This window comes from Lycorma delicatula, chromosome 1 (assembly GCF_047948215.1).
Source record: "Lycorma delicatula isolate Av1 chromosome 1, ASM4794821v1, whole genome shotgun sequence".
Classification (NCBI taxonomy): Eukaryota; Metazoa; Arthropoda; class Insecta; order Hemiptera; family Fulgoridae; genus Lycorma; species Lycorma delicatula.
Genome location: NC_134455.1, coordinates 134,917,677 through 134,931,651, shown reverse-complemented (window position 1 = coordinate 134,931,651; position 13,975 = coordinate 134,917,677). Strand labels below are relative to the sequence as shown.

General features: G+C 40.0%; 2 protein-coding genes across 9 annotated transcripts in view; both read left to right on the top strand.

The window, feature by feature from the left end:
- The first annotated feature begins 2,456 nt into the window (after positions 1–2,456).
- The window catches only part of LOC142322512 (uncharacterized), a 67,812-nt gene continuing 56,293 nt past the window's right edge, over positions 2,457–13,975 (top strand). For 5 of the 8 annotated variants that reach the window (XM_075361660.1, XM_075361650.1, XM_075361642.1 and 2 more), the window contains exon 1: positions 5,909–7,115. In XM_075361660.1, the coding sequence (XP_075217775.1) occupies positions 7,114–7,115 (2 nt within the window). In that variant the 5' untranslated portion in view covers positions 5,909–7,113. Of the gene's footprint in view, positions 3,150–5,908; positions 7,116–13,975 lie in introns of those variants that run through there. The other 3 variants (XM_075361669.1, XM_075361665.1, XM_075361641.1) reach the window with 2 other exon arrangements.
- Positions 3,981–5,628, top strand: LOC142322596 (uncharacterized). The gene has a single exon (XM_075361675.1). The coding sequence runs from the start codon at positions 4,475–4,477 to the stop codon at positions 5,498–5,500; it is 1,026 nt and encodes a 341-aa protein (XP_075217790.1). The 5' UTR covers positions 3,981–4,474; the 3' UTR covers positions 5,501–5,628.

The window sequence follows — 13,975 nt, the reverse complement described above, 5'->3', positions numbered from 1 at the left end:
CATCTGCCTCATTCCTTGCAACAAAGTGTATAATTCAATTAGCTAATGAAAATTCAGAAATATTTCCAAGGGCTTCGGAAATAGCCTCCAAACTATAAACTGATTGCAACAATTAAAATGAAGCAATAAAATTGTAAGACGAAATCATTTTGATCTTCAAACAAACTGGATTTGACTATGCAAATGGTGTTCAAATGAGCCCACACTTATAAATTTTGTGGCTGAATTGGACAATGCCAATCGCTCATTCAATTTTTCTAATCACTGTATTAATACTTTAGGTTTAATCAGATTACTAGATCTTGGATGCCGGTGTTCTTTGGTGGTTGGGCTTCAATTAACCATATATCTCAGGTATTCTCGAACTGAGAATGTACAAGACTACACTCATACATATCATTCTCTGAAGAATTATCTAAACGGTAGTTACCGGAGGCTAAACAGTAAAGAAAGAAGGTTTAATCAGAAGGATATATTACGTTTTCAAATAGTCTCACTCGCCCTGCGCCGATTTCGGCTTCACCCTCCGCAGCATCTGGAAACAGAGTAATCAGAGTGTCCATGCGATATGGTAATGAAATTTGTAGTTTATGAAAAATGGCATATGTGATTGCGATTTGAACCCGCATGAAAGTCTAAATCATATCAGTACGCCACTGAAACCCACCGGGTTGGTCTTAGTGAACGCGTCTTCGCAGAATAATTGATTTCGAAGTCAAGAGTTCCAACGATCAAATCCTGGTAAAGGCAGTTTCTTTTATACGGATTTGAATACTAGATCGTGGATACCTATGTTCTTTGGTGGTTGGGTTTCTATTAACACACATCTCAGAAATGGTCGACCTGAGACTGTACAAGACTACACATCATTTACACTCGTACATATCATCCTGTGAAGGATGAGTGATTTGAAGTATTATTTAATTGGGGGTCTCTTCTCTCAGACCCGACCCACCGATTACACAATTTAATTTTAAAAGCTCGAAGCACACTTTCCGCAGGTGATTTCTCCAGTCGACAGCCTTGTGGCCGATATTTATTTCGCGTTCTCATGTCTGTCAGTCATTTGATAGTTCCATGAATAAATAAATAGTAAAATTTTATCAAGTCTTAGTAGTCCTGCAGCCATTAATTGGACCGCATTTTGTATGAAAACTCGGCACAGCCTTTTCTTGCATCGTCACCGTTCTTGGTTATTCAAAATGTTTTGTGATGAACTGTCCCTGATTACAGTAGTATAGAAAGCTCAGGTTTTGCGTCAGGCCAACCAATCCTGAGCAAGAGCCACTGACGCAGAACCTGAGGTTTTTTTCACGAGAGCGACCTCCTCTTTCGAGTTAAATTTTCACCATGAAAGAGTGTAGTAAGCACAATTCTGTTTTACAAAAAAAAATAAAACTAGATAAAAAATAATAAAAAAACAAATAATTAAAAATTTCATGAAATAATAAAAATAAAATAAACTAATTATGAATTTTGTTTTATTACTTTGCCGGTTAACGGTGAGTAAGCCACTATATTTTCATATATTAGTAAGGGTTTAAAATTCTCTTCAACTTCAATATTAATTTTCAAATTCAAAGCACCCATTTTTATCGATACATCTTGTGAACAATCAATCACTTATAATGGATATTTGTTTTTATAATGGAATATGTGTAAGGTGAATCAGACAATTTATAATATGATGGTTTAAACTCCACAAACATCTTTAACATCAACATTCGATCCCCCTTTAAATCCTCATAAGGATAACAGCTAGAATTGATGAATTCTTTAATATTTTTAACGTTACACGAATCAAATTCTGACGCGTTCTTTGTAGCTTTATTTAATCTATCGGTTTGAAAGCCTACAATAATGTGTCGAGGTTTGTCTAATTGTGATGATGTTTTTACGTTCCAAGTCATAGATTTTGTTTGTGGGACTGTTGGATTCTGATGAAGTTCCCAACTTCTAAATGGTATACGCAACTCTTCATTTTTTCTCTCAATTTAGCCAATTCCAATTGATATTCACTCGACACCTTTAAATATGGTACAAGCCATCCAATATGTGTTATTTCTAGTTTAGATTTATGACCTGAAACTGTGGCCAGTATTGCGTTCACATCATCACTGGTATGTTTCAATAATAATTCTTGTCTGTTGTTAATAATTATTTTTCTATAGTCTTCAGCAAACTTAATAACATTGGTAATGGTATGTATAAAGTAAAACCCCCCTCATCGTCCATATTAATTTTATTTGTTCCATTAACCCATCCCCATCCGGCTTGTTCCAACAATAGAATCGAATTATTTGTTAATTGAAATCACATTTTTCATAATAGAGGTCACACCTACGTTTCTCATACTGGCCATCTCTTGGCAATTTATTTTATAAATTACCTCATCGAATAGAAAGGCACCAACAAAATTCACTCGGAACTGTATACTCATGTGGTTGATTTATTCTTATTTTAATATTGTTAAGCGTTTCTATCGGATCGACCTCTCTGCTAACTGTTCAAGAGGGAGTGGGGGCAGTCTATTGCCAGTCGCGTTCCAGTTGCCGACTCTGGCAGTCCAGTGCTGTTTCTAAACGTAAAATTAAAGGACATGTAATATGCTGAATGTTTGTTATACTGTATCAATGTTATATAATTTCAATAAATACAAGTTATAACTTATTGCGTGAATATCTATTTCACCTTGCTTTATTCTCAAACATGTGTTGGTGACCCCGACGTGATTATTTAAACGACTATATTAAACAAAGTTTCGAAACTATAATTAAACGAATTTAATGAACAGTTCGCTTTCAAGATTAAGTGTGTATTTAAACGGAATTATATTAAACTAGTTCGAGATTTTCCTCATAATTAACTATTTGGTCTTGAGTGCTGTGTATAAACGTGTTTACGTTCACCATTTACGCGAAGATAAACGTTCGATGTATGGCTGTTCAAAATCTGATCTTCCAGCAACATCACCTCAGATCGCATTTTTTTTCTACACCTATGTCTTCATCTATGCTTCTAGACATTCGCAACACATAGGTAGTCAAATCTTTCTTCTACTTATGGTAGTTTGGCCAACGTGTCAGGTTCTGGTGAGAAAAATACGCATTATTCCACGCAAGTCAAGCCATATTTTATAACGTATATCTGTAAGTAATGAAAATTAATTTATTGTACCTTAACATTGACGCAAGCCACTTACGTAAAATATTTAAGCTTATGTTCAGTATTGTTTAAATATTGCATTAGTTCTAGTTGTGAATCTGTTGTTTTTCACATTTCGATTTTTATTATTTACTTGTCTCAGTATACATTTTTGTTTTAACATGTTTGTTACATTTTCGTTATTGTGTCCATAATTTCAAGTTCAACCTTGTATGAGGTCAAGTCGTTTATTAAATATTAAGAGTTTAATACTACATAATTGTTATTGTAAACAGATTTTATTTTGTTTTTCTTCGTTTTTTCTACACTCAGTTAATTTTAACGACCTAAATTCCTCTTATCAGTGTTTATCTTTAAGTAATGAAATCTATATTTTGGCTTCTATGCTAATGTTTATAATCATGTTTGTTATGTAATTCCATTTTACAGTCTTTGAATTTGTGTATAATACTTTCTTATCTTTACTTAATTGATCTTTTCCCAGAAATGTTTGTATGATGGAATTTTATTGCATTTAGAATAATTATTCTCTACAGAATAGTTTTCTTTAAATTAAACGTTTTTTTTTAAATAACTTTTGCTATGTATCTATAGATATCAGTCTATTTACTATTTCTTGTATTCTTACTATTTAAATATTATTGAAGCGATAATATTTATATATTATAATATAATTTTTTTTTTGTTTATTTGACGTATGTAATTTAATATATTCTCGTAGCTAGGTTTATGCATTGTACTATTTAACATTTTCTTTATCATTAATCATATATTTAGCGTACCTAAGTTCAATTAGTTATAATTTCAATTTGTAATCTCAGTACTCGGTTGTTATATTTTTAAACATGTCTTCAAATGAGGAGAACGAGGAAAAGGTTCGGAACGAAGCAAGAGGCTCTTAAGAGCTAAGCGCGGACATGTAAAGGCACGAGTCACTCGCATAAGGACTTATCTCCTTACCTTTAATGCAAAAATCCAATCCTTATCCAATTTAACTTCGAGACTACAGAAGCTTCAAGAATGCTGGACCGACTTCAACGTCATCCAAAAAAATTCAAGAAGTTGCTACTAGTGATTATAATGAAAACGACGAAGCTGAGTACGTCTCATTTGAAGAGAGTTATTTTGATATCCGTGCTAAAATTGAAGATATTCTTCAGCCCCTAAAATTCCTGAAACAAGTAATCCTTTCGAGCTTTCTCCTAAACAAACTGACGTAACTGGTGACGTTAAACTCCCACATATACCTTTACCTTCCTTTTCCGGCAATTATGAAGATTGGACAAATTTTCATGATATATTCGATTCTATGATAAATAATTCAACAAAACTGACAAATATACAAAAATTTTATTACCTTCGTTCTTGCCTTACAGATGAAGCTCTACGGACTATCAAGGAAATCAAGGTCTCAGCATGTAATTACGATTCAGCTTGGTCATCTCTCAAACAAAGATTTGACAATAAGAGATTAATAATAAAGGCTCACGTACAGGGAATACTTAAAATTAAACGGCTAGATATACCTACCTGCTCAAGCAAAAATCAAGAAGTAGTTCTAGCAACAGCGATAGTGTTGGTTGCAGATTCTCAGGGTAATTATTATCTGGGTCGTGCCTTACTAGATAGCGGTAGCCAATTAAACTTCATAAGTCAGTCATTTGCTGCTGCGTTAGGCATTCAACAAGTCAAAACTTCAACATCAATAATTGGCATTGGGAACTCAAATACATCAGCTAAATATTCCGTACGAACTACTATTGAATCAAGGTTTGGCAACTTTGAAGAAGAGCTAGAGTTATTGGTGTTAAAAAGGATAGCTCATGATCTTCCTACATCTTCAATACACAAAGAATTTAATATTCCAAATGAAGTAAATTTGGCTGACAAACACTTTTACAAGAGTAGAGGAATTGACTTACTTATTGGCGCTAGTATTTTCTTTAACGCAATAATAGAAGGACACATCAAGCTTGGCTCTAATTTACCAGTTCTTCAGAATACAGAGTTTGGTTGGATTGTCAGTGGGACGATGACTTCAGGTAAATCACGAGAAATTGAAACTACTTCCATTACTACTATTGCTCATTGCAATATTGCTGCATTAAACGATTTAGAAAATCTTATATCATCTTTCTGGGGGATAGAAGAACTACCAATTGAGAAGTCAAAAACGTTTGAAGAAGATGCCTGTGAACAACATTATACTAATCATGTTAAACGTCAGTCTGATGGCAGATTTATAGTCAGCTTACCATTTTCTACAGATCCTACTATTACTTTAGGCGACTCAAAGGAGCATGCGATTAAACGGGTCTTTGGAACAAAGATTTAGTAGACAACCAGAGTTGAAACAAGCTTATACTGAATTTTTAAACGAATACTTGGAGAATGGTGAGGTGGAACAAATAACCAGCTTTCATGAACCGAACCTTACATACTATTTGCCGCATCATCCGGTAGTTAAGGAGGCATCTTCCAGTACACGGCTTCGCGTAGTATTTGACGCATCGTCTAAAACATTTACCAACAACTCTCTGAATGATGTACTCATGATTGGTCCTACAATTCAACGAGACATTGTCACAATTCTATTATACTTTCGTATTCCTATTTACGTCTTCACAGCAGATATAAAGCAAATGTATCGACAGATATTAATTACAGAAGATGAACGCGATCTCCACGTATCTTGTGGAAGAATGATCCTGCTGAGTCAATTAATATTTATAGACTTAAAACTGTGACATATGGCACTGCATCTGCTCCATACCTTGCAATACGAACGTAAGTTCAACTCGCAAACGAAGGAAAACAATCCTTTCCGAAGGGAGCTGAGTGTCTACTTCGGGATTTTTACGTGGATGATGTTTTGACTGGAAGCGATTCTCGTGAGCAAATATTTGAAGTACAATCGCAACTGATATCTCTTCTGAAGGAAGGCGGATTTGAACTACACAAATGGTGTTCTAATGATCCTACTATAATGGAGAACATTCCAAATGAACGTCGTGAAACTGGATTTACTATAGAAGAATCTAGCAATAAAGCAATTAAAACTTTAGGAATGTTTTGGCAGCCTTCCTCCGATTCCTTTAGATTTAAAATTAATTTAACGAAACCTCCAACTAGAATCACTAAACGATTTATTCTGTATGATATATCAAAATTATTCGATCCTATCGGAATAGTTTCTCCAGTCGTTATTACTGCCAAACTAATTATGCAGGAGATCTGGCAAATAAAGGATCTGGGATGGGATGAAATGGTTCCTGAGCAAATTCAAGTTAAATGCACAAACTCTATTGGTGCTAATAATTTATTCCGTGAATTAAAACAAATGCTAGCCTCTGAAGATCATCGTCATCAAACGCATTCTTTTTGTGCTGATAACGGTTTAACGTGGCATTTTATTCCTCCTCGTTCTCCCCATTTTGGCGGCCTTTGGGAAGCCGGAATAAAAACTATTAAACATCACATAAAGCGAGTACTGGGAACGAATATTCTATAGTACGATGAATTTGAAGCTTTATTAATTAAGATTGAGGCTTGCGTCAATACCCGACCACTTACTAGTCTGTCGAATGACCTAAGTCCCTTAACTCCTGCTCATTTCCTTACTGGTGGTAATCTTTTATTCTCAATTCCTTCACCTGATTCATCTGTAGTAAATGTTAACCGGCTTGATCAATGGCAACGTCTTCAACGTATGTACCAGAACTTTTGGCGTCGTTGGTCAAATGAATATCTTATCAACTCTTCAGCAACGAAATAAGTGGAAGAAGGATTATAAACCTCCGCAGCCAGGAGCATTGGTGCTTCTTAGAAAAGAATTCCGGCCTCCTCTCCACTGGGAATTAGGTCGAATACAAGAACTACACTACGGACCTGATGGTAGGGCTCGCATCGCCAGCATTCGTACTGCCAAGGGAATAGTTAAATACATAAATGTAAATACATAATTATTATTTTCATATTTTTTGACATCCTGGTCGAACGCATAACACAATTTATTATTTTTGTTCTCTTCAATATTTGGAATAGTGTTGGCCGTCATCAACCATTTTAATCCCAATTCATATTGGCCTTTTGAAAGATCGATTGGTGGAAAAAATTACTTTTTAATCAACGAATTCTTTCCGTCAATCGATAACAAACACGATATATGTAAAACAAAAAAAATCTTAATCCAAAATATATAATTTATTCTGATAAAAATTCTAAACACAATCGACCACAAATTACATCATCATCGGCTTGATATCAGTTATAATTGTAGATTACGTTAGATTTTCAAAAATAATTGATCAATTTTGGATGGGGGTGTGTTTCCTATACTATCAAAATAATCTAAATTTTTATCGATTTTTCTAAAGCAAACCCAGTGTATACCACCATCCTTTGAAGTGTCCAAATTGATTATAGTCCGTTCATTTTTTCTAATCTTTTTTGGTAAAGCATCCAACATAAAAACACCGCTAAAATGTGGAATTTTCAATTGTTTTCCACACTCAATCAATTCGTTGTCATGTAAAGCACGCCTCGGTATTGAATATTATTTTTTTCCTTTTTTTAATCTACCCCCACTTTTCTTTAATTTTAATCTACTCCCAAATTTAGATTTTAATTTCATCGCATTTGTTACAGCATAAGCAGCCGCTCTTTCAGTCAAACTACTATCTGGGGCAATTACACGTTCCCAAGCTCGCTCAGCAAGTGGTTTATCAGCTTGTGATCTGGTTTTGGTGTCTGAATAGTTTGAATAGGCTATATCATGCATCATCGAATTTATTAACGCCTTTATCTCCACGTTTTAATCTTTTATCTAATTTCGTCCCAGGCCCACAATAATTATAACATGGTGTGTGCTTCAATTGATAATAAATCTACAGCTTTATTCACCACAGAACCAATAAGTTCACGTCTTCTTTTCTTCACCATATCTATATATATATATAAAAATTTTAATTTCTATTTAAATAAATTATTGATTAATTTCTTTTAATTTTGTTTTTTCATTTTCACGAATCATTTCAGCCACCATAGATTCAATCGCTTGCATTTTATTCTCTACATGTGTCTTGATGGTCATTTTTAAGAGATCTTCACTAACGAAACCGTGTAGCTTTTCATCTATATATGTAACGATTTTTGTTTTAAGCAATTCAATCGCATCTTTCATAAACGTTTTAGTTTCTTCACCCATTTTTAATATTTTATCATCTATATGTTTTTGTATGTACTTGTCAAACTCGTCCAATCTTTCGAGTCGGACAAAGTGTTCTTTCAGAATGGTTATGTATTCGTTAATAATATGTTTAGTACGTCTCAAAATAAATGCATCTGTATCAACGATCGCATCAGATACGTTACACAATCTATGATGATTTATATCAAAATTTCCATCTGGTGTGAGTGAAAAACTTATCCCTGGTGGGCCTCGTTTTCCACGACCTTTGTGACCTAATTTTAATAGTGATATTTCTCTATATAAAAAAAATAAAAAAATAATATTCAAAAATCTATTCAAATTCAACATCATTCAATTCTTTAATTATAGATATGATTTCGTTTGAAACACTTTTGTTTCCAGCGTCATATTCATCCCCAAGTGTATACAATCTATCTATCAACTCGTTTGGATCGTCCCAATATAAATATACTGGATTGTAATTAAACTAATCATGTAGCAACCCAGAACCACTAAAAGACGTGAATGGTGTTTACATGGGGAGATTGGGTTAACAGGTCTTTTTGAAGGCAACAGCTTTCTAATCACTTCATTATATTTAAAAGATTTATTCGATTTTACTGTATTTGTATCATGTCGCACCATCAAGTGGGAATGGAATGGAATGCAAAGTTGACGGGAGTTTATTTTTCCCTACTTATCGCAGAACCTGGACAGAGTCCCTTGCTGCTGGATCATTCTGATCGGGCTTGTTTTTTAAAGGGTTATTTTATATAGCGGGTCTAATTTTCTCAAGTTTTGGTTATTATTATTTAGTTAATTTAAGACGGATTTAATTGCATTCCAATCCGTTGTTGAACCAGCGTTATCGAACCGATTTTATGGGCCGACCGCGGAAGGCTAGGCTTATGAAGCCGGTCCTCCCGACGCAATTCCCCTTCAGACCGTCTACTGAAGTCCTTTCGGTGCTAACGCTTAATAGGCTAGCAGGAATACGCCACAACGGGGCACTAACTATAAGGAGGGAGCAATGCGACCCCTACTTCGGAGGAGTCGCAATTGCTGGTTTATTATTTTTTTTTTTTTTTATCTAACTAGTAAGTTTTAAAAAGGAAAGGTTGTGTAGAAGTTCTTCATCCACTTCTGTTATGGCTGCCTTCCAGGACGCATCTCTGCTGGGCTCTGTTCCGGACTCCAGTCCGTGATGTTGGGACGAGTAGAGGGTCTTCCTTCTTCTTCATCTTCTTCTTCTCCCTCTTCTTCTTCCGAAGACCTCTTCATTCTTCTTTGGCCTGCACTTTCCAAGAATTGGCAGTAACCGAAGTTACATGCCGTTAACCTTGAAATTCCCGAGGCCCCGAAGGGCTGAACGGGGGAAAGTGCAGGTTTCTTCGTTCTTCCGTGCTGTCAGTGGCTGCTGGGCAGGTGGCTGCTGGGCGGGTGGCTGCTGGGCTTGTTCCCTCTGTCTTCTTTCTTGAAAGGAAAGGAAGGTAATAGGGAACTTACAAAATGGTGATACCTATTCGCGATCGCGGTTTTGGGGCGGCGATTTTCCTAGAAGAAGTAAACAGAAATTATTCACCCTACGTAATTATTAACCTTCAGACACACGTGTGTCCAAGAAGGGGTTGGGGGGACCCCGTGGCCGCAGTGAAGAAACCATTTGTTTTTGTGGTGGCTGTTGGTATCTGCAACAAAAGAAGCAGAACACACACACACGAAGAGAAAACAAAAAAAAACCCAAAATTAAATAAATAATAAATAAATAAAAAATTTGATTTTTTTACTTTCCTTTGGACTGGCAGGATGAGAGGAAGGAAAGGCCGTTTCCCAAGACGGCACGACGAGTCGTTCTACATCCACGTTTCTCCCGTTTCTGAAACAAGAGAAACAGAACAAAACACACGCGGAAAAAATTTAAAAAAATAAAAATTAAAAATTTTGACCGCGTTTTTGTTTTATGCGCGACTTACCGTATTTGACGTCTTCAGACTATGTAACTCGCGAAAATCAAGCACTCGCGACCCCAGAAACGCTTCTGACGCGCTATTCCGTTTATGGCTCATGCGATATGGAGGCCCCTAAGCCTGGTTTGTCGATTCTCGGCTCCCGCACCGCACCATCACGGTGGTTCGTCCAGTACGGCGTGAGGCCGCTTCCTTACAACTGTCGGGGTTGGGTCCTCTCGGCAGATGTCCCGAAGATGACTGTGTTCGGACACAGCCGCTCTCCCGAACAGTCTGCGCGCCTGCGCCACCCCCACCACGGACACGGATTAAAATCTCGCATCAGATCGGAGAGTGGCGTTTCTGACGAACCACGGAGCTCCAAAGATCGTCCGCAACGCGATGTTTTGGACGGCCTCGATCTTCTTTTGAAGCGAGGAGCTCAACACTGCCCCCCATGCCGGGTAAGCATATGTTAGAATCGGCAGTACGTACAGCCAAAAAATGAGAAGCTTAGTTGCCAGTGGGTACGGGCTGGCACTGTTCAGCACTGGGTATAGCGAGGCTCTGGCGGCCTTAGCCCTCCGGGTCGCATAATTTACATGTTCGCCGAAGGTAAGCCTCCTGTCCAACACCACCCCCAGGTACTTAACTGTTTTCTCAAAAGGGATTTTCTCCCCTGAGATTTCTAGCTGTCTGGCCGGTTTTCGTGTCTTGCATGTGAACATCACGGCCACCGATTTTTCACCGTTGACCCTGATTCTCCACATGTCGAGCCACGGTTCCACTAAGTCCAGCTGCCTTTGGAGCCTCCGGACCGCGTAATCCACATTTGCGGATTCGTAGAAATATGCCGTGTCGTCTGCGTAAAGGGCCGTTTTGACCCCTTCCGACAGCGGCATATCGTTCACGTACAAAGTGTACAAGAACGGGGAAAGCACTGCTCCTTGGGGAACGCCAGCGGCTATTTCTCTGGTAGAGGAAATCGTTCCCCCTACACGCACGACAAAATGTCGGTCTAGCAGATATGACCGCATCAGTCTGACATAGCGGTAAGGGATCGCTGATCGCGCTAGCTTATAAAGCAGCCCGCTATGTCAAACTTTGTCAAAAGCCTTGGCCACATCCAGAAAAACGGCTGCAGTCACCGCTTTCCTGTTCAGGCCTCCGACAAGGTCATCTATTATTTTTACCAGTTGGAGGGTAGTTGAGTGACCCTCCCTGAACCCAAATTGCTCGGGCCGCACTTCTCCCTCCATGTATCGCCTCAGTTTTTCGAGGAAAATTCTCTCGAACAACTTAGACAATACCGGTAACAGGGAGATTGGCCTATAATTCCGTGGGAGAAGTGAACTTTTCCCCGGTTTGGGTAAACATACGACTTTGGCCATATTCCAACAATTCGGGAAATATCCATCGTACAAAATGGACGTGAATATCACCGAAATTGTTGTAATCACGGAGGCCGGTATGTTCCGGAATGCACGGGCGCTGATCCCGTCGACACCCGGGGCCTTGTCGGGGCTTGTGGCCTTAATGGCTGCGGAAACTTCCGCTTCAGTGACTTGGTCAATCTCTAGAGGGGCGTCCTCCACCTGTGAGAAATAATCTACAAGAAAGGATTCCACCTCGGTTGTGTGCTCGTCGTTCGGGGCGAGAGGGGGGTTTGGAGTGAATTGCTCCTCCAAGGTATCGGCGAAAACCTCGGCCCTCTCCGCTTCCGAGTAGGCAAGAAAACCTCGCTGCCCCACAACCGGATGGCAAGGCTTCTTCCCTTCTCGTAGTCTCCTGTTCAACCTGAACACCGAGGAGATTTCGTCAGAGATCGAGGCGAGGTATTCGTTCCACGAATCCTCTCGATGGCTTGTCAGCAGTTGTTTCACCCTGTCCGTTTGATTATAAAAGGCCCGCTTGTCAGCGGGGGACAGGGTGATTCGATATCTCCTCCTCAGTCGTCGTTTCTCCGTTATGGCTTCTGAGATATGAGGAGGGAGGTCGTTTCGAACAACTGCTCAAGTTTTGGCCGATGAGCTGCCTGCCAGGGCCTCGGTCATTGACGACGTGACGCGCCCGACAGTGTCGTCGATTTCCTCCGGGGTGTTCAGGAGCTCAGGATTTGCCGGCCTGTACTCCCGCTGGAGGGTCTCGTAGAACCTTTTCAAGTTAACTGACCTTCGGGGTATAGGCGGGGGATCTCGGCCACCCCCTGCCTGACCTAGTTCCAACAGGACAGGGGAATGGTCCGAGCTGAGGTCTTCTATCGTTTCAATCATGAACGGGAGGGTACCCCCCGTCATTACTGCGATATCCAGCACGTCAGGCCTGAATCTGCCTGTATGATGGACGTGCGTGGGCACCTCAGGCCTACGACGACCAAGCGGCGGGCTTCGCCCTTTCGTTCAGCAATCTGCCATTCGGGTTTGTCAGATTGCTGTTCCATGACACGTGTTTGGCATTGAGGTCGCCCATGAGTATCATGGGCCCATCCCAATTTTCCAGCACGGCATCCAGATCTGCGCCGGTTACCGCGTCTTCCGACTTGCTATAAGCCGACATACCGTGCCTAGATGCTCCACATGCACACACGTTTGCTCCATCACGTTTGTATGAAGAACAACGCGCGTATGCATGTGGCGTCTTGTGGACTAAAACCGCAGTTCCACCGGAGGTGAGTTGTCCGGGTCGTACTGGCCTATCCGTCCTATATGTAAAATAGTTCCGAAGGGTCAGTTGCTTGCTTGGGTTCAAGCGCGTCTCAGACAACAGTATCACGTCTATCAGTAGATCCTCGGCCAGACGGCATAGTTCCTCCGTCCGGCCTACTACTGAGTTGGCGTTCCACTGCAAGAGTCTGAGGGTGGGCCTAACCATACCTGGACAGTACAGCCATGAGGCACTCTATTAAGGACTGAATACAGTCCTTGAGAGATTTTGCCAGGAGCAGGCGTGGCAAAACCATCATAATGTCTGGGAGGACATCCCTCACTGTCATCTGTGACAGGAAGTCCATGCCCGTGGTCTCCAACGGGGTAGCCGGTTTCGGTTTGCCGCTGGAGGCGCCTTTTGACGCGGCCGCCCTTTTGGTGGGGCGCGGGGCCACAGGGGCCACGGTGTTTTTAACAGCCTGCTTGGCCTTCCCAGCCGGAGCAGGCTTTGCCTTTCCCGTCGAGGAAGGCTTGGCCTTCTTCGCCGGAGCCGGCTTTGGCGCGGCCTTTTGTTTTACCACCTTCTTGGTGGTTGCCGCCGGTTTTGGCTTGGCGGGTGTTGGGGAGGGTACCTCTCCTTTTTTCACTACCGCCTTGGCCACAGGTGCCGGCACCTCCGGTTTGGGGGCTGATTTTCCCCCACCGGCAACACGGGCCCAGCTGCGGCCGTCAACAGTCGCGGGCTTTTTAATACACTTGACCCTGTTGACTTGCTCCTTATAATAGGGGCAGCCCCTGTAATTGGCCGGATGAGGCCCCTTGCAGTTAACGCCCATCAAGTGGGGACCAGTATGTTTTAAAATTTCACCATAAGCTTATCTGCTCTGTGAACCTTTTTCAGGTCTAGATTTTTATAAACTAACAACTCTAAAAGACCTGGTGCTGCTGGATAAATGAAATCCACCAAATGAATTTTATCATTTATAAATTCAATTCTAATGTCACCCAAAGTGCAAGAATTTGTATTT

Bases quoted from the DNA above. Each gene is read 5' to 3' on its own strand.
- LOC142322596 (XM_075361675.1), top strand. From the start codon at position 4,475: ATGATAAATAATTCAACAAAACTGACAAATATACAAAAATTTTATTAC.